The 24,944-nt window shown below is 55.1% G+C and overlaps 1 protein-coding gene across 1 annotated transcript in view; it reads left to right on the top strand.

Annotated features, from left to right (window-relative positions):
- Nucleotides 1–19,703, top strand: part of AGRN (agrin) — a 91,487-nt gene extending 71,784 nt beyond the window's left edge. Inside the window, exons 15-37 of the mRNA XM_036744872.1 lie at nt 605–748; nt 1,682–1,806; nt 2,597–2,702; nt 2,985–3,461; nt 3,851–3,988; nt 4,766–4,893; nt 5,527–5,641; nt 5,890–6,009; nt 6,445–6,780; nt 6,925–7,117; nt 7,737–7,952; nt 8,054–8,283; nt 8,405–8,539; nt 9,135–9,231; nt 9,424–9,588; nt 9,715–9,826; nt 10,363–10,374; nt 11,431–11,547; nt 11,680–11,872; nt 12,272–12,359; nt 14,616–14,840; nt 16,064–16,167; nt 17,242–19,703. Coding sequence (XP_036600767.1) covers nt 605–748; nt 1,682–1,806; nt 2,597–2,702; nt 2,985–3,461; nt 3,851–3,988; nt 4,766–4,893; nt 5,527–5,641; nt 5,890–6,009; nt 6,445–6,780; nt 6,925–7,117; nt 7,737–7,952; nt 8,054–8,283; nt 8,405–8,539; nt 9,135–9,231; nt 9,424–9,588; nt 9,715–9,826; nt 10,363–10,374; nt 11,431–11,547; nt 11,680–11,872; nt 12,272–12,359; nt 14,616–14,840; nt 16,064–16,167; nt 17,242–17,399 — 3,734 coding nt within the window. The 3' untranslated portion in view covers nt 17,400–19,703. The remainder of the gene's footprint in view (nt 1–604; nt 749–1,681; nt 1,807–2,596; nt 2,703–2,984; nt 3,462–3,850; nt 3,989–4,765; nt 4,894–5,526; nt 5,642–5,889; nt 6,010–6,444; nt 6,781–6,924; nt 7,118–7,736; nt 7,953–8,053; nt 8,284–8,404; nt 8,540–9,134; nt 9,232–9,423; nt 9,589–9,714; nt 9,827–10,362; nt 10,375–11,430; nt 11,548–11,679; nt 11,873–12,271; nt 12,360–14,615; nt 14,841–16,063; nt 16,168–17,241) is intronic.
- Nucleotides 19,704–24,944: the final 5,241 nt, after the last annotated feature.

The following is a 24,944-nucleotide window of genomic DNA, read 5'->3' as shown; positions in this document are numbered from 1 at the left end:
ATGAGGTCAGACAGAAGGGGTCAGGCTCTGTCTCTTCTATCCCTTGGGGTGTTAGGCTGGATGGGCCATTTCCCTGAGTGGAGACCCTAGGGTGGCAATAGTCACTGAGCTGGGCGTGAGAGGCCTTGAGGAGGTAGCAGGTCCCAACGTGGTGGGTGGCATACCTGAGTAGTTTTTCCAGACTTGACACCTCACAATCACATGTGTACACACACATACATACCACAAAACGTTCAACTCCACATGCAGTTGGTGGTTAGTTAGAGACTTCTGGATTCCCCTTGACTCATGACACACTCCTGGCCAGCTGCTAATGTCGCCTAGAGCAGGGTGGAATTCAACCTGGTGCAAAATTGAGAGGCCTTTTGGATTATTCACTTTTGGGGGGTTATCTGCACCCCCTGCATTCATGGGGTTCATGGAAGGCCTGTGAAATAGGACTTTGCAGCTGCTGGGGAGTGGCCAGGAGGGTTGAGCCAAGGTCCCCAAGAGGCCAAAGACCAAGGCCTGGTGCGGTCTCTGCCCCTCCCCAGCCCCTGACTGCCACCAGGTGTCCCCAGTGCCCATGGTCAAAGGCTCATGGCTCCATCTCCCCCCTTTCCAGCCTGTAACTGTGACCCTGGAGGCTCGGTACGGGATGATTGTGAGCAGATGACAGGACTGTGCTCTTGCAAGGAGGGCATCACGGGCATGAAGTGCAGCCAGTGCCCCCCTGGCAGCATCCTGGGCCCCTCCGGCTGTGAGAATGGTGAGGGCAAAGAACATCAGCACCCCCACACCTAGAGAGGGAGCCTTGCTCTGGGTGGGGCTAATCAGAGAAGGCTTGAATGCTTTGTGTGGGATGGGGGGCGGGGGCAGGATGGGCTGAGACACAGTCCACCATCCCAAAGCAAGTCTGTAGAGCCAATGGGACCCGAGGGAAAGGGCAACGCCCCTATTTTCTATCCCAGCTCCATCTAGTTAGTGGTATGCTGGTGAATATTTAACAACCAGCTCTCTGGAGGAGAGGGGGGAGGAGTTTGGATTGTGCTCACGATATATTTTTCAGTTTAATCTTATTAACATTTTCTCCCCCACTTTCTTAAGTTTAGATAATTAATAAATCAAGCCCAAATTTGTAGCATTTGCCAAAATCCAAGGTGTAAGTGCTCACAATGAACATTTAACAATCAGCTCTCATGACCTGGTCTGAGCTGTCGCACACCCTTGCCTTTAGTCTAGTCCATTTTCCTAATGAGAATCCCCTGACGTCTCTGGCAAGGAGTTGCCCGGCTTCAGAAAGTGTTGTCACTGGGTCCCTGTGGCTGACATTCATCTAACACATTATGGTTAACCACAAAGCGTCCTGCCAACGTTTCCTTGGATCCCCTGGCCACCCCACGAGGCAGCTATGACAGGCATTATCGCTCCTGTTTTTCAGATCAGTAAGCTGAGACTCAGGTGAAGTCACTTGCCCATGGTCACATTCATTGCACAGAATAAGCATTTATTAAATGCTTACTGTATTCTAAGGACCAAAACAAGATGGCCCCTTGTTGGGGATCATGGTTGGGATTCTTTTTCTTGTATGGCATCCCAGGTCCCATCCCAATTCCAAGCTCTTGATTCCCTAACATCCCTCTTCCTGCCGGCCCCAGAAGATCGGCAGAGAGCCGGGAGCTCACAGTGTTTTCACCCCTAGACCCCTCGGCTCCCAAGTCATGTGCTGAACTGAGCTGCGAGTTTGGGGCATCCTGTGTGGAGTCTGGTGGCTCTGCCCACTGTGAGTGCCCTGCGCCTGTGTGTCCAGAGGACAACATGATCAAGGTTAGTGAGAGTGTAGCTGGGGCTGCAGGTGGGCACTAGGGCTGGTCACCACATGGGAAGGAAGACTGTAGGGCTGGGTATGGGTACCAGGGCTGGTCATCACTTGGGAAGGAAGACTGTGGGGCTGGGGGCTGGGCACCACATGGGAAGGAAGACTGTGGGGCTGGGGGCTGGGCACCGCATGGGAAGGAAGACTGTGGGGCTGGGGGCTGAGCACCATGTGGGAAGGAAGACCTTAGGGCTGGGGGTGGGTACCAGGACTGGGCACCACATGGGAAGGAAGACTGTGGGGCTGGGGACTGGGCACCATGTGGGAAGGAAGACCTTAGGGCTGGGGGTGGGTACCAGGGCTGGGCACTACGTGGGAAGGAAGACTGTGGGGCTGGGGTGGGCACCAGGGCTGGTCATTGTGTGGGAAGGGGGTGGCCCCCTCTCCATGCACCCTCCCAGGTGGGGGGTTGCTGCCCCTCTATTACTGTACCTGCTTCATTCCCACCACCCTCTCCCTTCCCCTCCCTTCCTTCCTCCCACCTCCCTCCCCCTGCCTCCCCCTTCCTTCCTCCCACCTCCCTCCCCTTTCCCCTCCCTTCCTTCCTCCCACCTCCCTCCCCTTTCCCCTCCCTTCCTTCCTCCCACCTCCCTCCCCCTGCCTCTCCCTTCTTTCCTCCCACCTCCCTCTCCCTTCCCCTCCCTTCCTTCCTCCCACCTCCCTCCCCCTTCCCCTCCCACTTTTCTCCCTCGCTGCCCTCTACCATGGTTGAGTCTTTTCTTCCTAACCTCCCCTCCCCAGGTCTGTGGCTCCGATGGAGTGACCTATGGAGACCCGTGTCAACTGAGGACCATTGCTTGCCGCCAAGGCCGGACAATCACTGTGCGGCATTTTGGGCAATGCCATGGTGAGGGGGGGCCCCAGGGATGGGCTGTCCAGTCTCTGCCTCAGGCTGAGGCCCTCCTAGTCCAGGGGAGGCTGGTGTAAGCAAAGACCCTGGTGACCTTCCAGACACATGCCCAGAGGTTCATCCACAGATCTAAACCCCTCCCTCGTTCTTGTCCCAGCCTCAGCAGAGATGGATGGAGGTCAACAGCCTGCCCTTCTCCTCATCTTTGGCCCCACCTCCCTGGCCCATCCCTTCCTCTGGAAGTCACCTTATAGAAATCCCCCCTCCTTTTCCTTTCAGAGTCCATCACCCACGGGAGCCCCCCTGCCCATCCTCCCACAGCTCCATCTGAGGAGGCCTCAGAAACCATCCTGCCCTCCCTCCTAAAGTTCACGAGCCAGGCCCCAGAGACCTCAGTGACCACAGAACCGGGGACTACCTGGCAGGGTCGGGGCGCCCATTCCACACCCCGCAGCCGTCCAACCACTCGACCTTCTGTGCCAGCCTGGACCACAGCAGGTGTCCACCGAACCACGATGCGGCCCGCTGCTCCCGCCTGGACCACTCTGGGCTTCCACAGAACAACAGTACGGCCTTCCACTCCAACCTGGACCACGGCAGGCATCCACAGGAGCACGGTGCGGCCTATCCTGACTGCTCCTGTAGCCCCCGCTGCCATCCCCACTTTGGTCTACTCTGAATCGGGCAGTGCCGACGGCAGTAGTGGCGACGAGGAGCTCAGTGGTGACCTGGAGGCCAGTGGGGTGGGATCCGCAGGTACGTGGTCCAGTGGCAGGGGGAGTCGGTTACCTGTCTTTGTTCGTGGATTGTTATTTCTTCCCTAGGAGAGCGTAAGCACCTTGAGGGGAGGGATGGCTCACTGTATGTCTGAGGTCATAGTAGGCCTTTAAAAATGGTTGTTCAGCGCATGAATGGGAGAATGAGTAGGTTGAAGGAGGAGGCATGACCCCTTTTCCCCTCAAACCCCCAGTCTGAGAAGGATACTCAGCTGCTGCCCTGGCCTCTTGGGGGAGACATGGCCCTCTCTCCAGGAAGCCTGGCCAGACTGGATAACTCAGAACGTGCCCTCAGAGCAACTGACCTTGGTGACCCCATGCTGGGGCTGTCCACTCAGCTCTGTCCCCCCAAATCCCTTCTGCCTGCAGGGATGGAACTTCTGGAAGAGGGGGGTGTGATGGCCCCCACACCTGCCATCGAGAGGGCTTCCTGCTATAACTTGCCTCTGGGCTGCTGCTCGGATGGAGAGACGCCTGCCCTGGATGCCGAGGGCACTAACTGCCCAGGTCTGTGGCCTTCCAAGGGCCCCGGGGGCTGGGCCCTGGAGGGCGGGGCTGTGTCTGAGCAGGCTGGTAACCCCCTCCCCCATGAGGCCTCCACTCCCCGTACAAGGACGCCTCTCCTCTGACTCTGAGCCCTCCCCGTCCCAGCAGCCCTCCAGTGCTGGACCTTCCACTCAGTAGAGAATTCTGTTACTCACTTACTGACTGCCGTGTTCTCTTCATTAGAATGCACACTCTCTGAGGGCAGGCATCATGTTTGCCTCTCTGTATCCTTGGTGTTTAGCACAGTGCCTGGCATGCAGTAGGCGGTTAATACGTGATTATTTGATTTGGGCAACAATGCGGGGGCAGGGTCTGCCCACTCACCTGTGTGAAAGGGCCCCTGGGGAGCCCCTGCCTGAAGGGGCAGCCTTGGGAGGTAGGCCTGTGTGCGGATTGCCCTTCTAGCTCTTGGCGTGTGAGATGCGTGTGTTTGTGTGTGAGATGGGTGTGCGCGTACACACGTGTGCCCTCTGTGTTCTGGCTAATGTCTCTCTCTTGTTACCTAGGCAGCCCTGGGGGCACCTGCCGTTGGGGCCGCCGCCCGCAGGAGGCTGTGTGGTAACTCTGGGCGCCCCTGCCAGCTCCCATTAATCTTCATAGCCCCATCTCACTAACCACCCGCCTGCCCTGCTCGCCTGCTATCCTGGGGCCCGGGCCCCCATGCCAGCACTGTCTAGTGGCCAGGGAACTAGGGAGGGAGGGGCTCATTTTCTCCTTCTCTCCACTCCACCCCCACAGCTACTAAGGTGTTCCAGGGAGTGCTGGTTTTGGAAGAGGTCGAGGGTCAGGAGTTATTCTATACCCCAGAGATGGCGGATCCCAAGTCAGAACTCTTTGGGGAGACGGCCCGAAGCATCGAGAGCGTGGTATGTCTTCTGTCCCTGCTCTGGGGCCTCTCCCTGTTCCACACACCCCATGCAGAGTGCTCACCAGACAGAACACCAGGGCATGAGAGTATGGGCATTTATTAAGCACCTACTGCATGCCAGGCTTTACAATATTCTGTCCTTTTATCCAACAACCCTGGGAGGTAGGTGTTATACATTTTATAGATGAGGAAACTGAGATAAACAGGGTTAAGTGACTTGCCCAGGGTGACACTGCTAGTGTCTGAGGCTACATTTGAACTCAGGTCTTTTTAACTTCAGGCCTGGTGCTGCCTAGCAGGAGTTTAGGTTCAGGGATGCATTGAACGAGGGACTGGGGAACCTCAGAACAGGGAAGCTATGGACCTCCCCAAGGAAATGAACTATTGTCTAATATGAGTACAGCTAGTCCAGAGACAGGGGGATGGACTGAATGACCCCCGCAGACCTCTGGTTTCTCTCATTCTCCTTCCCCCTTGACCATGAGGGACACAGAATAGGATTTAGAGGCCTCCAGGATGGTCTGGGACCTCATCCTGCTCCCCAAGGTCATAAGCCAGGCCAACCCTGGAGATAGGAGGGTCTGATCAGACCCCTGAGTTCAGGGTCTGCCTCCCTGTCCCCACCCCACAGCTGGAGGGCCTGTTCCGGAATTCAGACGTCAAGAAGGACTTCCGGAGTGTCCGGATGCGGGACCTGGGCCCAGGCGGCTCTGTGCGCGCCATTGTAGATGCCCACTTTGACCCCTGTGAGTGAGGAGCCTGCCTGCCCCTGCATTCCCCCAGGCTTGGGGTGGGGCAGTCCAGATGATGGAAGAGGTTCTGGGGGGCAGGGGGAGGAGGCAGGGGAGCCCCAGGGACAAAAGGGCCAGTGTGGGAGCTTCTAACAATGACCCCCTTGTTTGGGATCCTGGCTGGGGAGGTGGAAAGGGCAGTTGGGGTCAGTGCTTCTTAAGTAGCTGCCCCCATCCCCGCTTCCCCTTCCCTCTCCCCCCAGCCACATCCTTTACAGCCCTTGATGTGGGCCGGGCCCTGCTGAAACAAATCAGAGCATCCAAGAAGAGGGTCTTAGTAGTGAAACAGCCCCTTGGAGATCACGTGAAGTTCATGGACTTTGGTGAGTGCCAGCCTCACCCAGCCTGGCCTTCTGATCTGGGGGACCAGTCGGGCCTGTTGTCTGCTCCATTGATCTCAGGACTTGGGGTCCTGGGGCCTCCCTCCTGTGGGGGCTCATTAGGAGCTCAGTTACCTTCCCCCATTCTCTCCCACCCCTGTGAGCTTTAGGGACATGGCTGTCCTGCCTCCGAGCCAAGGGGCAGGGCAGCCCTAAGCCCAGCTAGGAGATGGCCCTAAATGAAACAAGGCATTCTTTCTTAACTAACAGGGCTCCTTCATCCCCCTCTGCCTGGAATGAGGGCATAAATTGCATTGAAGGAGCAGCAGAGGCCTCCTGGGGGTGGGGGCAGGACCGCCACCCCCCGCCCCGAGCTGTGCTCAGCCCCTTCTCCCCAGTCATACACCAGGCACTGATGGTGCCTTTCTTCTCTTGTAGACTGGCTCCCTATGCTATTCACCACGGCCACCACCACCACCACTGTGGCCACAGCTGAAGCCATGACCCCAGGCAGCCGCCACACCTCTGCTGTGACTCCCCACACTATGTACCCAGGTCACCTGGGCTGGCCTCACAGCAGGACTCTGGCCTCACCAGCAACTCGTAGACCATCCACCACTGCGGCCCTCCCCCCCGCCACTCCCCCCATCACCCGGAGACCTCCCCGGCCGTGTGACTCCCACCCTTGCCTCCATGGAGGCACCTGTGAGGATAATGGGCAGGACTTTAGCTGCAGCTGTCCAGCAGGCCGAGGCGGTGCCGTCTGTGAGAAAGGTTAGGGGGCCCCTGAGTGAGGAGCTGGCTGGAGTGCCCTGTGGGCTGTGGGGTGGGTGTGGAGGCAGAGTTAGGTTGGGGCTGGCAATGAGGGCAGAGGCCGGAGGACCACCCCCCAGCATGCACTTTGTGCCCCTCCCCTAGCCGTGCAGTATTTCGTGCCTGCCTTTGGGGGCAGATCCTACCTGGCCTTCCCCACGCTCCGAGCCTACCACACCCTGCGTGTGGCCATGGAGTTCCGAGTGTCCGAGCCCCACGGGCTTCTCCTGTACAACGGTCAGAGTTCCGGGAAGGACTTCATCGCGCTCACGCTGGTCAACGGCTTTGTGGAACTCAGGTACAGGCAAGAGGGCAGGACCCTGGATGCTTGGACAGCCCAATGGCTGGTAGATGGATGGATGGGTGAGTGCAGGCCTGGGGTCTGAGCTTGTGTGTGTGACCCTGTGTATGTGTGACGGTATATGTATGTGTGACATGGATTATGGGGGGATAGTGTTCATGGGACTGTGAGAGCCACTGTGTATATGGTGTGTGTGTGTGTGTGTGTATGTGTGTGTGTGACACTGAGTTAGCCTGTGGGGTGCTTGCATAACATTGCATGGCTCTTTGTGTCCTTGTGTGTGCTCCGGGCTTGTCTTGGTTACATGGGGGAGAGTGGGAAAGGGAGTCAGCAGACCAGGGTTCGACTTCCACCTTGGCCCTTTACTCCCTGTGTGTCACTTATTTTGAGCCAAATCACTTGGGCGCTTTCTGAGCCTCAGTTTCTGAATCTGTAAAATGGCTCTAAGACCCCATCTGGCTCTATAAACCCATCTGATGTTGACCTCTGGATCAGGTGTGGGTAAGGTGAGTGATGAATTTCTGAAATAAGGGGCCTGGGGTGGGGAGGGCTGTGCACCCTAGGGTCAGCTCACAATCTGAGCCCCTTACCCTGCAATGCCATATCCACCCACCAGGTTTGACACGGGCTCGGGCATGGGCATCGTCACCAGCAAGGTGCCTGTGGAGCGTGGCCGGTGGCACCACCTGGTGGTGACAAGGAACCGGCGCCAAGGGATGCTCTCTGTGGATGGGGAGCCTCACGTGACCGGCGAGAGTCCCAGCGGCACTGACGGTCTCAACCTGGACACAGACCTCTTTGTGGGTGGTGTCCCTGAAGACCAAGCATCCGTGTGAGTGGGGGCGGGGTGGAGCAGGCGGCTTGGTGGTAGCGGGGAGGCATGGCCAGCTGAGCCCCAGCACTCACCCTGCCCCCGGCTCCTTCCCCTGGCAGAGTGTCAGAGCGCACATCAGCCCGGGCTGGCCTGAGGGGCTGCATCCGCCTCTTGGATGTGAACAACCAAAGGGTGGGGCTTCGAGAGAAAGGCCCAGATGTTCTCTATGGCTCAGGAGTGGGCGAGTGTGGGAACAACCCCTGCCTGCCCAACCCCTGCCACCATGGTGCCACCTGCCAGGCCCGAGAGGCTGACATGTTCCACTGTCAGTGTCCAAAGGGCCGAGAAGGTGAGGCCGGCAGTGTGGGAGAGTGGGGCGGAGGTGGGATGAGGGACTGGCTGAAGACAAGAGCAGGCCTAGAGGCTGGGCCTAGGGATAGCGGGACCTGAATCTCCCTCCCCACCCCCAGGCCCTACCTGTGCTGATGAGAGGAATCCCTGCCAGCCCAATCCTTGCCAGGGGGCAGCTACCTGCCGAGTGCTGCCTGAAGGAGGTGCCAAGTGTGAATGCCCCATGGGGCGAGGGGGCCAGTTCTGTCAGACAGGTAAGAAGAGGCAGAGGGAGAGAAAATTAGGGCACTTTCAGTTGGGGGGTACAGAGTCCAGCCCATCCTTAGGAAGAAGGAGAGGGGAGCAGGCAGGGATGCTTGCAGAGGACACTGTGCAGTGTGGCACCAACAGGCTGCGCTCAGACTTCCTTGGGAGGAGAGATTACTTCATGTATTTCATTTATACCCCCAGCACCCGGCATGGTGGCAGGCAGGCACATAGTAGGCCCTTCATAAATGCTTGTCGCTGGATTCTGTGTCAGCATCCTGGAGTAATCGCATAGGTGTCCCACCTCGTTGTGCCCCAGAACAGGGGCTCTAAAGCTGGCTAGTCCAACCACCTCATTTTACAAATGAGGAAACTGAGTCCCAGGGCTGTGGCAAAGCCAGGATCTGAGTTCAGGTCCTCTCACTTCAAGTTCTTGGGGTTCTTAGGTCTGGAGCTGGAAGGGTCCTTCGAGGCCGGGCCTCTCACTTACTGATGAGGAAACTAGGAGAGGTGTGGGAGGGAAGCCAGGGCGTGTGCCAGACAAGCGTGGAATGCCGCCTGCTTGCTCTAAGCCTCCTGACTTCCCTCTCCCCCATTCCCCAGTCACAGAGCAGGACCCATCCAGGCCCTTCCTTCCCACCTTCAACGGCTTTTCCTACCTGGAGCTGAAAGGCCTGCACACCTTCGGGGATGTCCGGGGGTGAGAGGGGCTGAGATCGACAGTCAGGTCTGGGGGAGTGAGGGGGGTCTGAAGCTCATGGTGGGAGGTGCAGAGGGCACTTGTGGTCTGGCTCCTGGCTCTCCCCACAGGCCACATGAGACCTAGGGTTGGACATCATGGTGAAGGCCCTGAGGCTGGAGGATGACTAGGATGACTTCCCATCTGCCACAGGGAGAAGATGGCCATGGAAGTGGTATTCCTGGCCCGGAGTCCCACCGGCGTCTTGTTCTACAATGGGCAGAAGACGGATGGCAAAGGCGACTTCGTGTCCCTGGCCCTGCATGGCGGGCATCTGGAATATCGCTATGATCTGGGCAAAGGGGCCGCAGTTATCAGGTGACTGACTAGAGCTGGGATTGCACCTGGCAGCTGGACCAGGCAGGGGAGACTGAGGTCTGGGTCAGGGTTGAGAGAGCTCTGAGCTGGGCTGGCTGTTCTAATGCCTCGTCTCCCACACACCAGGAGCAAGGAACCCATCACCCTGAACAAATGGATCCAAGTCTCTCTGGAGCGAAATGGGAGGAAGGGGGCCATGTGGATCAATGATGGAGAAAGAGTGCTGGGAGAGTCCCCAGTAAGTGAGCTGACGGGAGGCTTAGAGCAAGCTGGGGGTGGAGCTTAGAATGGGGGGCTCCACCCTACCCCTGACTAAAGCAGCTGGATAGGCCAGACCCCCTCCCCTGGGATTCTAACTGGGGGGTGAGTAGGGGAACAGGCAGGGAGCTGGTCTGGGGAAAGGGGCTGTTGGGACCCTGGAGCTTGGATGGGGTACCTGGGGCGGAGGGGCTCTCCCAACTCCTTCTGTAGCTGTCACTTTCCCTAGCAATTCTGAAAAGTTCTGATGTTTCTGCCGGCCCTGCAATGCCGTGTCCCTCTTCTGCTTAGATCTCTAACTGCAGGGGAGGCCCTGTGGGATCCCCTCCTCCCCCCTCCCCACTGCTGGCCACCCTTGTCCCTTGGGATCCCCCAGCATTATCCTACTGATGTGTTTTCTCTCTCTCCCTGTCTGTCTCTCCCCGTCTCTGTCTGTCTATCTTTGTCTTGGTTCTTTTTCCTCCTCGCTTCCCTCTTTCTCGTCCTCTCTCTGCATTGCCCCCCTCCGGATTTCAGAAATCCCGAAAGGTACAGATAAGTATTGCTTCTGTTTGCACTGTCCTGTAACCTGACATCATTCTAACCTGACCTGTAGTCATCTGTGGACGTGTCCCTTCCTCAACCCTCCTCCTCCCCCCAAACACTCACTAGCCTGTAAGCTCCTGGAGGGCAGGATTAGGTCACTGCCTCTGCTGAAGTCTCCCCTTGGTGCTTCATCATGGTACTGAAGTGACTGTGGTCTTGAAGGCTGTGCCAGCAGACTCAAGCTGGTGAGGCTAATCTGGTCAGAGACCCAGCTGCCTAAGTTTAGGGAGGCTTGTTATCAGATTGCTGGTGGCAAGTGAATTTCTTGACTCCAGCAACTCGAGAAGACCATCTGCCGAGTGATTGATTGAGGGGTCGCAATCCTGCATGAGTGGAGAGATTTCCCAAACTGATGAAATCAGAGCAAGGCATTCCTGTCACTAGCATGGGGTTGTGAGCACAGGAGACACTTTGAATCCTGACTGCCTGGTAGAATGAATTGAACATTTAATTTGGGGACAGAGCCTGGGTTCAAGTCATGTTTCTCCCACTTTACCATTCGCAAGCCCCTCGAGAGCTGGAATTCTTTTATTTTGGTCTTTGTGTCCCCAGGACCTAGAACAGTGTCTGGCACATAGTAGGTGCTTTATAAATGCTTGGTTGATTGACTCTCTTGACTTTTCTGGGCCTCCTGGCTCTAAATCTCTTTGAATTGAATTGTTAATTTGGCTACTTTCCTCCTGTCCTTTGTTGTTTCCCATTGCTCACCTCCATCTTCACTCAGATCCAGTGTCTAGAATAACTGCCTCCACACCCCTCCTGCATTCTTGACTTCCTGCCCTGCATCTAGTGATAGCCCTTCATCAGCCATTTCTGTGTGTTCCAATGAATCCTGGGTAGAGCCATTGTCTTTGGGGTTAGGGAAGGGGGTGTTAGTGGTTGTGGGGGTGTCTTAAGTGTATCCCCTAGGGTCTTTCAGATTCAAGGGAAGGTGTGTGAGGTACACCCTTCTGACTTAGATTCTCATGGCTCCTTTCCTCCCCCCGCCACCCCACCCAGATGCCACACACTGTCCTCAACTTGAAGGAACCACTCTATGTTGGAGGTGCTCCTGACTTCAGCAAACTAGCCCGAGCAGCTGCTGTCTCTGGAGGCTTTGATGGGGCCATCCAGACGGTAAGAGTTGCCCTCGGCACAGGGAGGGGAGGAGAGGACTTTTTCCTCCCACGACCCCGGCCAGGGGACCCAGAGGTGGGGCATGGCTCCCAGATAGCACCGACACCCCTCCCTTCCCTCTCCTGCTTCCAGGTCTCACTGAAGGGCCGCCAGCTCTTAACAAGAGAGAATGTCCTGGATGCCGTTGAGATCTCCTCCTTCCCTGACCACCCCTGTACCCGGGCCTCGGGCCAGCCCTGCCTCAATGGGGGCTCCTGCTCTCCCCAGCAGGACACCTATGAGTGTCGGTGTCCTGGGGGCTTCTCGGGAGCCCACTGCGAGAAGGGTGAGGCCGGGGCTCGGTTAGGGGGTGGTTTGGGAGAGAAGCCTGGCAAGACAGAGCTGTACCACATTGGCTTTCTTCCACCATAGTTAGAGATTCAGGTCAGACTCAGGAAAGAATGGAGGTGAGGTTAGAAGGGCATGGTGCAGTAGGAAGTGAGCTGGTACCAGAGGACCTGGGTTCAAATCCCAACCCAGCAGTAGGAAGTGAGCTGGCACCGGAGGACCTGGGTTCAAATCCCAACCCAGCCTCTTCCTACCTGTGGGCTCTTGAGCAAGAATTTATGTTTTGGGGGACAATTTCTCCCAACAAAATGAAGGAGTTAAGCCAGATGGCTCCTGAGGTTCCTTCTGGCTCTAACTGCTGATCCTAACTCCTTCCTCCTCACCCCACTGTACCCAGGGCTGATTGAGAAGTCAGCTGCTGACCTGGACTCCATTGCCTTTGATGGACGCACATTCATTGAGTATCACAATGCAGTGACCAGCAGGTAACGCTTCCCCAACCCCCGAAGCTCCCCTGTCCCCCCGTCCTCCCACTGGGCCCCTCGCCAGCTGCCTCCAGGACACCCAGCAGCTTCTAAGAAGATTGGGAGGGAGCCCACAGGTGGAGATGGGGGCCGCCATCAACGTCCCTGAGCAGATCCCCCCTTCCCCTCCTCCCGCTCCTAGCCTGGGGTGGGGAGCAGTGTCTTTCTCTGTCCTGCTGTCCTTCCTACTTTCCAGCCGGCCCCCATCTCCCTCCCTAGCCTGGCTCTCTGCACTCTCTGTACGTCTCTGGTGTCTGTCTGTCTTCTTTCCCCAATCGCCTGTCCGCGTCCTGCCTTCTCACTGTCTTTGTTTCTCTGTTTCCAAGCGAACTGACCAATGAGATCCCAGCGTAAGTAGCTCAGTAGCCCCCACCCCCCACTGGACACCTGCCATCCTCATTGATCATGCAGTCATCCTCCGGCCCCCAACCTTTCCCCTCTCCCCCAGCCCCCATCCTCAGAGCCAGCTGTAGGGACCGTCCATCCATTCCCAGACTCCTTATCCTCAGGGGTCCTACAGATCAACCCCCTCATCCCCACCAATCTTCCTAGGCCATTTGGCTTTCCTAGGGCTCCCCATTCTCATGTGCCCACTGGCCAACCTCTAAGCCCCTTGTTCTTAGCTGCAGGTCACCCATCAAGCATCCCTAGTGTCACCAGCCATCCCCAGGCCAGAGCACTGCCCCTCTGCTTCACAGGCCATCCATCCATCCATCCATCCCTCCCCTATCCCTAAAGGCCACCTGTCCCCAGGCTTAGCCTTAGCTAGGAAGCCATGCCCAGGGGTGATGGGAGCACTGAAGGTGGAAGGAACCGCGGTTCAAAGTTGGGGCCTCAAGCTGTAACAGGGAAGATTTGGGTCTGATGTCAGGAAGAGCTTTCCTGATTGTTAGGAGGCTCTGCCACTCTCCTGAGCTTCAGTTCCCCTGTCTTCCACATGTGCGAGGCTGGTACCAGTCCTCAGCCCCAAGTGAAGCTGGCTGGGCTAGGTCAGCCCACCATTCTCTCAATGATGAGGGCCTACCTGTCTGTTACAATGCCTCTAAGGACATTGTGTATATACACCCATGACTGGGGACGTGTTTGTCTCTGTAGCACACATGCGTGTTGGTGTACTTGGTATGCTGTGTTTCCCCTACAGGGCATCCCCTTGACCTCCAGTCCTGCCTCATCCCATCCCTCCTCCTCCCTTGGGAGCTAAGAGTTGGGCTCCGTCTGGCCCTGGGCTGGCATTGGGGCCGCTGGCTGCAGAGACATCTGCATGCTTCCAGTGGCCTGGCCACAGATTGTCCCCTTTCCCACAGGAAGTCCCCGTGTTCTGTCTAAAGGGGCTACATCCCCATTATTAAGACCCTCCCAGTTCTCTGATTCAGGGAGAATTGACAGGTCTCTTCCTAGAGTTTCTCCAGGATGCTGGAGAGGGGGAAGGGAAGGCCTAGTGATCCCTTCCCTGTACCCAAGACAGATTCAGTTTTGCTAGTGCCCCACCCAAGTACTCCTGGAATAACCATCTACTAGGGCTTGATCATGGGGAGGTCTACCCCAAGGTAAAGAGCTGAACTGAGCAACCTTTGGCGGGCTCAGCCCCCTTCAGGGAGGGCCTTCTATTCCCCAGGAAGGGAAGGACCCAACACTAGTATGCCCCTTCATCCCCGGGAGCAATGGAGTGGGGGGAGCAGCTTCCTCCTTTCCCCATCACTTCCCCTGGTTCCTTGGTCTCGGGGTTCTGGTGTCCCCTCTTGGGGGCTGCCTCAGTCTCATCCCCCCCGGCCTCCCTGCCCTGCTCAGGCTGCCTCTCTCCCTGCTTACTGCTTCCCTCCCTCTCTTCTTGCTTCTAAGTCCTGATGCTCTGGACTCCGGGGTCCTTTCCAGGTGAGCTTGTACCCAAGTGCCCAGGCCCTCTGTGGCCTCCCTCCCTGCCTGCCTGCCTGCCTCTCAATCTCTTCGTGTCTCTCTGTTTCTCTTGGTCTCTCACTTGTCTCTTGGTGTCTGGGTCTCTGAGCTCCTTTGCCATTGTCTCCGTCTCTGTCTGTGTCTCAGATTCTCTTGTCCTTCCCAGTGTGTCTCTGCCTCCGCTCCATCTCTGTGTGTGCATGTCCAGACTTGCTATGTTGATGCCCAAGGGGCCGCTGCTCCCTTCCTAGTCCATCTGAGCTGTCACTCCCATCCCCCCACCCTGGCAGGTCCTTGACAGCCTGTCCCATCCTCCTCCCACAGTGAGAAGGCCCTCCAAGAGAACCACTTTGAGCTGAGCCTTCGGACGGAGGCCATGCAGGGATTGGTGCTGTGGAGCGGCAAGGGCACCGAGCGGGCCGATTACATCGCGCTGGCCATCGTGAACGGCCGCCTGCAGATGACCTATGACCTGGGCTCCCAGCCCGTTGTACTGCGTTCCACGGTGCCTGTTAACACCAACCGCTGGCTGCGTGTCAAGGCCTCCAGGTCAGCAGGAGCTAGGGATGAGGGGGCTGGGGAGGAGGACAGCTGCGCACTGTCTCGGGCATTGGCCCAGCTTGGCCCGCTGGCCCTGGGCTAATAATAGAGGTGAGAGCCGGGGCAGGGGGTACCGGCTGTGCCCAGACTTGCCTGTCCCAGATTCTAGGAATGGCCAGGAGGATGGGGGTAGGGATGGCTTTGGAGGGGAGAATGCCCAGGCCTGCCCTGGGGACACAGCTTGGTTATTTACAGCACAGGGTGGGCCAGGCCAGGCCAGAGCAGAGACAGCTGTAGGGGGTGGCTGAGATGCTTCAGCCAGTGGGCAGGCGGGCAGGCAGGTGGGAGGGTAGGCAGGCCCAGACAGCAGCCTGGCCCCCAGCAGAAGCAGGAATCCTGGCCCTGGGTGCCCCTCAGGGAGAGAGGCCTGGTCTCTTTCAGGCTCAGGCAGGGGCTTATGGAGTGCTGGAGATCGAGGAGTAATGGGGGGATGGGCTCCATAGAGCCCCAGTGGATGGGGGCAGAGGTATAGGTTGGCATTGATTGAAGCTGCCCTGGGATAAGAGAGGAGACGTGAACCCAGTCTGAGGAGGCAGCCAGAACCTCTATGTAACCCAGCCTCAGTTTAAATTTGTTAGACTGAGTACAGCCCCATGCCCAAATGCACATGGACATACAGACACATGCTACACATGTGTACACATATGCTAACCCTTAAGACCTACATAGGCATGATTCTCCTCATGTACTGTATACTAAGGTTCATGTTCACATGGGGACTGGTACACACACACACACACACACACACAAGTATTCAGTGACACACACTCAGACATGCATACATCTACGGTCACTCTCAGAAACAAACATATGTACACATAGACACATACTAACATGCAGGCATGCATGGGCATGCCTACCTTTGTGCCCTAGGACATGCTGCATGCATGCCAACATGCACATATAACCACACAGAAACAGATAGGAGATGGATTAAACCCATGAAAGCAGAGGTCTCTTACTGCAAGCCAGACAGGGCCCAGAGCAGCAAGGCCAGTCAGATGGTAGCCGTCCTGCTACCTGGAGGAGAGGAGGTGAGGTGTGAAGAAGGGCTGCAGAGTGTGTGTCTGTGTCTGTGTCTGTGTCTGTGTCTGTGTCTGTATCTGTATCTGTGTCTGTGTCTGTGTGGAAGGAGCTCATTTAGCCTCCCTGCTTTCTCTCCCTCCCCCCAGAGTGCAAAGGGAGGGCTCCCTGCAGGTCGGCAATGAGGCCCCCGTGACAGGATCCTCCCCACTGGGGGCCACACAGTTGGACACAGATGGAACTCTCTGGCTGGGTGAGCTGCAGCTGCGGGGTGGAAGGTGGGGAGGGAAAAGGGAAAGTCATCTCTTAGGAGGTCCCTTAGTTCTAATGATAATGATAACTTTAGGGTTTCCTTCAGTCTACAAACATTTATTACCAGCCCAATAAGACTGGAAGTGATGGGGTAATGGGTTATCTCTTCAGCTATGACCTCCGCTGGAGGGATTTAGCTCCAGCTGGATGGGGGAATGGGTTAGCCCCTCCAGGGACATGTGACATCTGTAGCATTTCAGTCAAATGTCCAGCTCTCTTCTCTACATACCGAGTTGAGGGCAGCGAAGGAAGCAGGAACGGACAGAGATCCAAGAATCATTTCTGCTGGCCTTGGAATTAGGAAGCTGTGGGTGCTCACATACTCACTGTCTGAGCCTCCCTTTCCTTATCTGCAAAATGGACCTGTATTCTCTACTGGTCTCAAGCAGACTAACTTTATGTCGACACTTTAATGATGGTCCTATAGAGACATGACTTATTGTTTGTGGCTTGGGAGTACATGGCAGTCACACGTGTCTCCGGCTACTCAGAAGCCACTCTGTCCCTTGGGCTGTGCACAGCTCTGTTTTCTTTAGATTTAAAAGTTTTAGTGATCTCTTTTGTCCTTGCATCATCTTCACTTCTGGAAAAAACAAACCATCCACCTGTCTTTATCCTTCCCTTCTCCACACCTCTTCCCATCCTGCCATCCCTTGTAACCAAAAGAACAAAAGGGGGAAATGTTTAATAACCAAATCAACCAACACATCAGTTGAGTCTGGCAATGAATGCTGTGTTCCGCACCCTTAGCACCCCTCCCTCACCTCTTCAAAGAAGGGAGGAAGGGGCATTTTCTCCTCTCTTTGTTTGTATAGATTAGCTTCTCTCCATCTGTTTCCTCAGCTCAGGTCACCCCTACAGCCAGTCCCCCCGACAGTGGGAGGGTGTATGGACTGAGGGATGGCGGCAGGTTGGGAGTGGGGGAAGGGGTGTCAGGGCATGGAGGGTGTCCCCCTGACAGACAGACAGACAGATAGTGCCAACCTGGTTTGACTGACCTGCTCCTCTCACCCAGGGGGCCTGGAGAAGCTGACTGTGGCACACAGCCTACCCAAGGCATACAGCACGGGCTTTGTGGGCTGCTTGCGGGGAGTGGTGGTCGGCCAGAAGGAGCTGCACCTGGTTGAGGACGCCTTACATAAGCCTGCCCTGCGGCATTGCTCAGCCCCATGATGCCCCTGTCCACCTCCAGCCCTGCCTCCTGCCAGTTGTTGTAATTATTTTCTATTTTTGTAAACTCATGGCTTTTTTTAAGATATAATTTCCCCCCTGCTCGCCTGTCAGGGGATGGAGGAAACGCAGACCTCCCTCTACCCCCTGCTCCGGTGAGAGCTACTTTCCACCAGCCTCCAGTTTGGGGAGGGTCCTGGCTCCAAAGGCCTGGGTCCCGGCCCTCTCTTTGGACATCTGGCAGGCCCCACCCCAGGGGCAGCCACACAAGGGCCTGGGCCTGACAGACTGCAGCTCTTTTGTGGGGGCTTTGGCCAGGCCCTACTTCTCTTTCCCTCCTTGTTCTGCCCCCAAGGAGGATGGAGATGGATCAGCCCTGGCTGAGAGAAGGTGAGGGCAGAGGGACACAAGCTAGACTGGGTCCTCAGCCTCCACACAACCCCCTCCCACCCCTTTCATCAGTCTTTTGTGTTTATAATTTATGTGTGTAAGAGTCTGACTTTATCTGTTATTTTTAATGCACTGTCATCCTTCTTGCCATCCCTACCTTATCCCCCTCTACCTACAGTCTCTTGTGTGTGCCTGTGTGCGTACACACACACACACACACACACACACACACACACACACACACACACACACACACACACACCAACACTCCCTCAGGAGATGCTGCCTCTGCTCAGACGGCCTGAAGCTCAGTGCCCGAGGCAGGCTTCACCGAGGCTGGTTTGAGGCTGGATGGAAACCGTGTGTGTCATTCCCTCATTGCCTGACTTTGCTCTTCAGAAGCCAGACAGCATGAGTGAGCTCTGAGGGTCTTATTTCAGGCTTTATTTTGGGGGAGATGAGAGGCAGAGGAGGATGGTTTCTGCCCTCTCTGCTACACCTTCTACCCGGGTCCAGCCTCGATCTCCCTTACCCTGGGGGATATCCGTGGCTCAGGCCCCAGACCCCTCAGGCCTGCTTGGTGCCAATGCTGTGACTTAGAATTGGTCTTATTTGTTGGGCCCAAAGAGCCTTTGGGGCTCTCTTCCCATACTTCCCAGCCTGGCTTGGATCCCCTGTGCTCAGGGGGATGGGGGCCAGTCCACCCCCTTCCTGCCTGGTATTGCATCTGAATGTGGGTGGATGGACCTCACTCCTTCAGAGAGGGGAGGGACCACATGCTGTCGGGCCTTGCTCTCCCAGCCACAGGAAGATCATTTTGAAGTCCCCAATTCTTCACACACCAGCTGCCTGCACCTCATGATCGTTGCTCTGCACTCAGGCTTCCAAACATGGTCTTTCTCTCACATCAGAAACACCTCAGGCAGTGGTCCCCAGGGCCCAGTTTTTGAACTTGAAGAGAATGGGTGTGGCCTGTGGCTTTTACTGGAGTAATTATGGTGACTTTGGGAAGAAAGGACATCTGGGAGTTGGACTTTTATCTCCTCCCCACCCTCATTTTTCAGCACTAGAGTTGGGGGGCATGGAAGTCTCAGAGGAAGCAAAGACTCTAAGTGGCTTTTAAAGCTGTCTTTCAGAAAGGATGATTTATCCATGGGGGTGGTGGAGTGAGGGGTAGGGGGAGGGGAACAGTTTTCAAATCCATTCCTTGTCCCTGGGCGCTGGAGCCCAGGGAGTGCCCTATCTCAAAGCCGGAGCCCCTTCATTTTGTCCCCTTCCTGGCACCGCTGTTCTGGTGGGGTGGGGGTAGAGCAGTCTCCCATAAGATAGAGGGAGCTTGGCATTGGAGTAGGGGATGGTGGATGATACACTGGATGGGGCTGCACCTTATAAATAAGATATGGCCATGGCTTTCTCTCTCTCTCTCCTCCCTGGAGGTGGTCTTGGTATCTCACATGTTGGGAATAACAGGAGACCCCAGGAAATTTTCCCAGATATTGGGGAGAGAAGGGTGGTGGTGTTTGCTGGGATCAGAAACGCCTTAAAATGCAACATGTGTCCTTGTTTCCCTGTGCCCTCTCCCCATTCCCATCCCTACCCCAGCTGGGCACAGTCCCCCTGGGAGCTGGGACTCAAGACTGGGCCTGGCGGACACTTAATTTTCTGTTTGTAAGAGAAGCCAGGAGGCCTGTTGTGGGGGGGGGGGTGTTGGGGGTTGGGGAGAGGGGCTGGGACCACGCCATGCCACACCACACCTCTCCATGCCATACCAAGGTAGGCCTAGCTCCTGCTCTCTTCTGGTTTGGGCAATGGCCTCCAGGCCTCCCCAACCCCACTCAGCATGATGTAACCATTACTAACTTTATGTGTGTCTTTTGTCAGTCTCCATGAAATAAAGTTTGAAAACTTGAAAATGGATTTTTGTGTCTTGTGAGATTGTGGGGGAAAGGGGCAGGGCCAGAAGCCTTCCTTCTCTTCTGTCTTACAACCCCACCTAGACCAGGCTAGAGACCATTGAGAATGCCCAGCTGTTCTCAACCCAGCTCTGTAAGGTACACACACCTCCTCACAAGTCTCTGTAAATAGCCATTGTGGGGTTTGGACCAAGGATCCTGTTAGACTTAGAGGGACTCTGCAGGTTTTGAGGAAGGAGGTGATGGGAGGACTAGCAGCTCTGATGGGTGGGCTTGTGGAGCCCTTTTTGGGGCTGCTCATCCACCCTTGGTATCTACCCTCACCCAACTTAACTAGGGCATATGCAGCAGCGACACCTTGGTAAAAACCACATGGGCTAAACCAGGTTGAGGGTAACTGACAAGCCTCAATCCCGTCAGTGAGTTAGGGGGTTGTCTATCCCAAGTATGTGAAAACTTGGTGGAATGGGAAGATGAGAACAATTTGTTCCGATGGCCATGAAGGCAGATGAAACAGGCGCCGTGGAGCGCTTAGACCTTGGTCAGACATTGAAGATGCCAAGGTCAACCACTGCATCCTGGGCCGTGGCCATCAATCTTGACTTGTGTCCTCCCACAGGACTTCAGCAGCTCTGGAAGAGAGAATGAGGCTGATGACTTTGTGTGTCTCTGCCTCACCTAAATCCGATTCATGCAAATGTCAAGACATCACCCATGGTGTCTTCAAAATGAAGGACAAACAACACATGAGGAAACCCAGAAAGATTGATGCCGCTCACCCAGGGTAACCCAGTAATGAGTCTGAGGCAAAATTTAAATCTAAATCTTGCTAATTCTGAGGACACAGCTTGTCTGCTAGCCCATGCTGTTTCTCTCTAGGGGCCTGCTGTGTCCTGAGTGCCCACACTGGGCTACTCTGGCTCTCCTGAGTCAGATGACACAAAAGATTCACCCAGAGCATTCTAGGGAATGGAGGTTGGTTCTGGTGCTAGTGCTGGTGCAGGCTAAAAGAATCCCAGCTCTGGGGAGGCTGGAAATCAAAGCTTATCTACGCTATTCTGAGAATGTTTCATGGAGGTGGTGAGGCTGGAGCTGGCTTCAGCACAGATGGCAGTTGGGGCATTTTAAGTGTGTATGAGGAGATGAGGCTGGAGGACTGTGGGGACATCACTATAGGGGAATACTGGAAGATAAGCCATGGGTAGGTAGGGACCAAATTTCAAGAGAGGCCTTGAATGATAGGCCAAATTTAGACTTGATGTACTATCAATCAAAAAGCATTTGTTAGACTCTATGCTTAACACTGGAAACGGGTACTAGACCTGTGATTTCATTGACTGAAGGAACCAGAGAGGATGTCAATCAATGCAAGTCAGCCCGGAACATTGCCTAGAGCATTGAGAAGTTAAATGAGGTCTTTGTCTTCAAGGCTGGCTTTCACTTGCCACACTGCCCAGAGGGCTCTGGAGACGCAAAGATTAAAAAATGATATGGCTTGCTTTCAAGGAGTTTACATCCTATCACTATGTGGTAAGTTAACTGAAAACTAATCACAGAAATGTGAGTAGTACTTTAAAATTTAAAATCTCATCTGATCCCCAAAGGAACAGTGACTGTGCCATAGGGCAGCTAGGTGGCACAGTGGTTTGGAATCAGGAAGGCTCATCTTCATGAGTTCAAATCTGGCCTCAAACACTTACTAGCTGTGTGACCCTGGGTAAGTCACTTCACTCTATTTACCTCAGTTTAATCATCTGTAAAAGTGAGCTGGAGAAGGAAATGGCAAACCACTCTAGTATCTGCCAAGAAAACCCCAAATGGGGTCATAAAGAGACAGACGAGACTGAAATGACTGCACAACAACAAACAATAAAATCTCATCTGATCCCCAAAGGATCAGTGACTATGCCTTAGTCCTATATCCCTCATAGCAGAGAGGTGATGGTAGACTGGACAAGACTGAAAAGGGCCTTGAAGCTGCCTTCAAATGTTTGAAGGGCTGAAGGCTGGAAGACAGATTACCCTGGTTTTGCTTGGTCCTACCGGGCAGACGTTACAAGGAGGCAAATTTGCCTCAATAGAGGAAAAGCTTGGCAGCATTCAGAGCCATCTTAGAGTGGAATGGCTTTTCTAGGGAGGCCAGTGGGAGGTCCCACACATTGGGTAAGTTACAACTTACTTGATGAAGGAGGTTTGGCTCAGGTCTGGGTCCTATCGGATGGCCCCTGAGATCCCTTCCTACTCCAAACTTTGGTTGTTCTCTAAATGTTTAATGAATGGGAGGTAGGCAGCAAGAAGCTGTGAAAGGTTTTTAGGCATGAATATCTAGTGCCTTAATGAAGTATTTTAGGAAATTAATTTGGAGGCTTCTGCAGAATCAGAAAAAACAGATGGGGTCATTTTTGGCTTCCATGGGGAGGAATTCAGGGCAGTTCATCTCTAGCTCCCCAGCCAGGAGGGGTGTGAGGCAGGGGGATGGACTAGTTTGGAGAGGGAGCCTTTAGTCCAGCAGCTGGGCGTGGGGATGGGTTAGAGAGCTTCTTTAAGCTAGGGAGCTTCAGCTTGAAAGACCTTTCAAGCTGCCCTCATCCCACAAGTTCTGTGTGTCTCTTTGGGTCAAACTCATTCTCCCCAAGTCAGGCAGTCCTGGGGACTTTGGGAAAGGTAAGATTTCCTATTATTTGCTTAGCGATATACCCAAGGCCAAATGAACAGACTCCCAACCCCCTCTCCTTCCCAGGGCTTGTGACTGATGTCATTGTCCTGGGTCAAACTGGGCAGAATGTGCCCACACAGAGGGGACTCCTACGAGCCTCATTCTTTCTCCCATCGCCCCACCAACCCGGGTGGTGTCCGAATTCCTCCCACCCCCACAACACTCTGAACTGGAGTTTTGGCTGCCATGCCCCTGTGGCCCCCACTCTGCCCTTTCCCAGCTACTCTGTACCATTTACCCAACCCCCTCCACTGCCTGCCCTCCACTCCACTAAGGAGCTGATGCCCGGAAAGACTTCTGAGGTTCTTGGAAGGGAAACATGGATCAGGAGGAATTACTCCCCAGGGTAGAGGATGGAGGTCCATTATCTCTCTTGTTGTTCTTCTCCAGAGTGCTCCGGCTCCATGGGGGGGAGGGGTGACTTCAAGGCTCCAAGCCTGGGTTTTCCCAACCCCCAAGGCTAGTTTGTAGTCTATTGGCCACTCCCCATTAGCTGCTAGAGTTGTCCTGACTTCGCTGGGCTATCTTTGGTGGCCATTATCTTTCAGTGATGTTCCCATCATTGGGCATTACCCTCATTGGGCATTATCCTTGAATGGCATTACCTCCTTTGGACCTCATCCTTGATCTCTTCACTGGGCATCATCTCAGGGACAATCCTCAAAAGGTCATTGTCCTCACTGGGCATTTTTCTTGAAGGACTTTGCCCTTCTGTTGGTCTTCCTCCACCATCATCTTGGAGAGATTTTATTCTCACCTTGTATGTAGGAGTGAGGGAGAGGGGAACAGGAAAGAGGGGAGAGCACTCCTTTAACCTTTTACACCCCCCACTCCAATCACATTTATAAAAGTCCTGCACATAAGTAACCCATCTGATGTTTCCCTATGAAGCAGAATGTGAACTTCTTGAGGGTAAGGACTGTCCATATTTTCTCATCTTTGTGTCATCCTCAGGGCCCAGCTCAGTGGGTTGACAATGCTTGATCGAACATGCTTATTGAATGAATGTCTCCCCACCCCTATTCCAACCCCCACATTCCCACCCCCACCATCATCGAGACACTTACCAGTACCCAGTTTTTTAATGGGACAGGTAAATAGCAGGCCTGAAATGCCATTTCCTCTCCAAAGAACCTCAGCATGCCCTTCCCCCAACTTCTGCCTCAAGGTCCTCTCCCCTCCAGGCTGAGGTTTCCATCTGTTGAAACCCACCCATTCTCCAAGGTCCAGCTTGGATGGATGCCACCTCCTCTGGGTCAATCAGTCAGTCGATGGGCATTTATTAAATGCCTACTAAGTGCCAGGCACTGTGCTAAGCACAGCCTGAAGCATTCTCACCCTTCTCAGCACTCTCACACTCACTATTTAATCCCACAATGAACTAACTGTGGCCGTTTGTAGGCGGACCTTATACTCTCCTGCTCCATTGAAGCCACAGCCTGTATCTTTGCGACTAAGCCCACTGAAATATAATCTCTATGGAATCAACAGGGAATGACAGGACTGACCTGGGAAGATGGGGACCCTTCATAGCCTGCTAGGGGACAGTCATCCACACATTTAGATTTTTATATTTTATTGCAACCAGTTTTCAGCCAGTAACATACCAGGGGTACATCATAGGCCAGATTATGACATTTAGAAGCTGCCTACCCCTTCCAAGAACAGATGGGCAGCTAGCTCCGGGTCCAGTTGAGGGTCTCTCCTCATCTCTTCTCACCTTCTGTGACCCTTCCTGGACGCCTAGCTGGAGGTAGCTCTGGCTAGGACCGCCGGGGGGAGGGAGAGCAACCTTGTCCCGCACCTGTGTGAAGAGCCGGCTGCCTGGGGGCCTAAGCCCATGGCTGGGGGTATATTTAGTAAATGATCAGGCTACGGGAGTTATTAATAGCTGGAAAGGGAGGGCTGCCAGGGGGAGGGGAGGCATTCTCTGGCAGGGGCTGGGGGAGGCTCAGGGCTGGGCACCAGCATCCTCACCTCCCTTGCCTCGAGTTAGAATGGACATCGATCTGGTGGGGTGTGCGCGTTTGTGTGTGGATAGGTGGAGACAGCCCACATAGCTGCCCTTTCCCTCCACTGCGGCAGCACAACTCCAGGCCCCCGGGGAAGCCAGTCTGACTAGGCTTAAGGAAACAGTGGGGTAGGGTACCAGTCCCATCCACAGACCTCCTCAGCCTCCCAACGTAGGTCCAGGGAAGAGTGTCCCCAGGACCTCTTCCTCCTGGAGAAAACAGCCCCGAAACTCTTGAGCTGAGGCTGTGCGAGAGGAGAAACTGAGTCAGAATTTCAAAAAAGAAAGTGCACAAAAGCGGCTTTTTCCTTTCTAATGAGGTGTACTTGGGAAACATGACCAAGCCTGTGGACCGCTCAGAGGAACCAGGCTGGACACTGCTCTTAGAGGCGGTTCCCTTCCACTTTTCAGGAAACCAGATTGGGGTGGCGCGGCCCCTTTAAGGGCCGCGGGCTTGATGACTAGGGACCGGGCTCTGGACCGGGGGAAGCGTGTCCCTCCGTGGGAGGGAGGGACCT

This window comes from Trichosurus vulpecula, chromosome 2 (assembly GCF_011100635.1).
Source record: "Trichosurus vulpecula isolate mTriVul1 chromosome 2, mTriVul1.pri, whole genome shotgun sequence".
In the NCBI taxonomy this organism is placed as follows: Eukaryota; Metazoa; Chordata; class Mammalia; order Diprotodontia; family Phalangeridae; genus Trichosurus; species Trichosurus vulpecula.
This window is presented reverse-complemented; position numbering and strand designations above follow the sequence as displayed.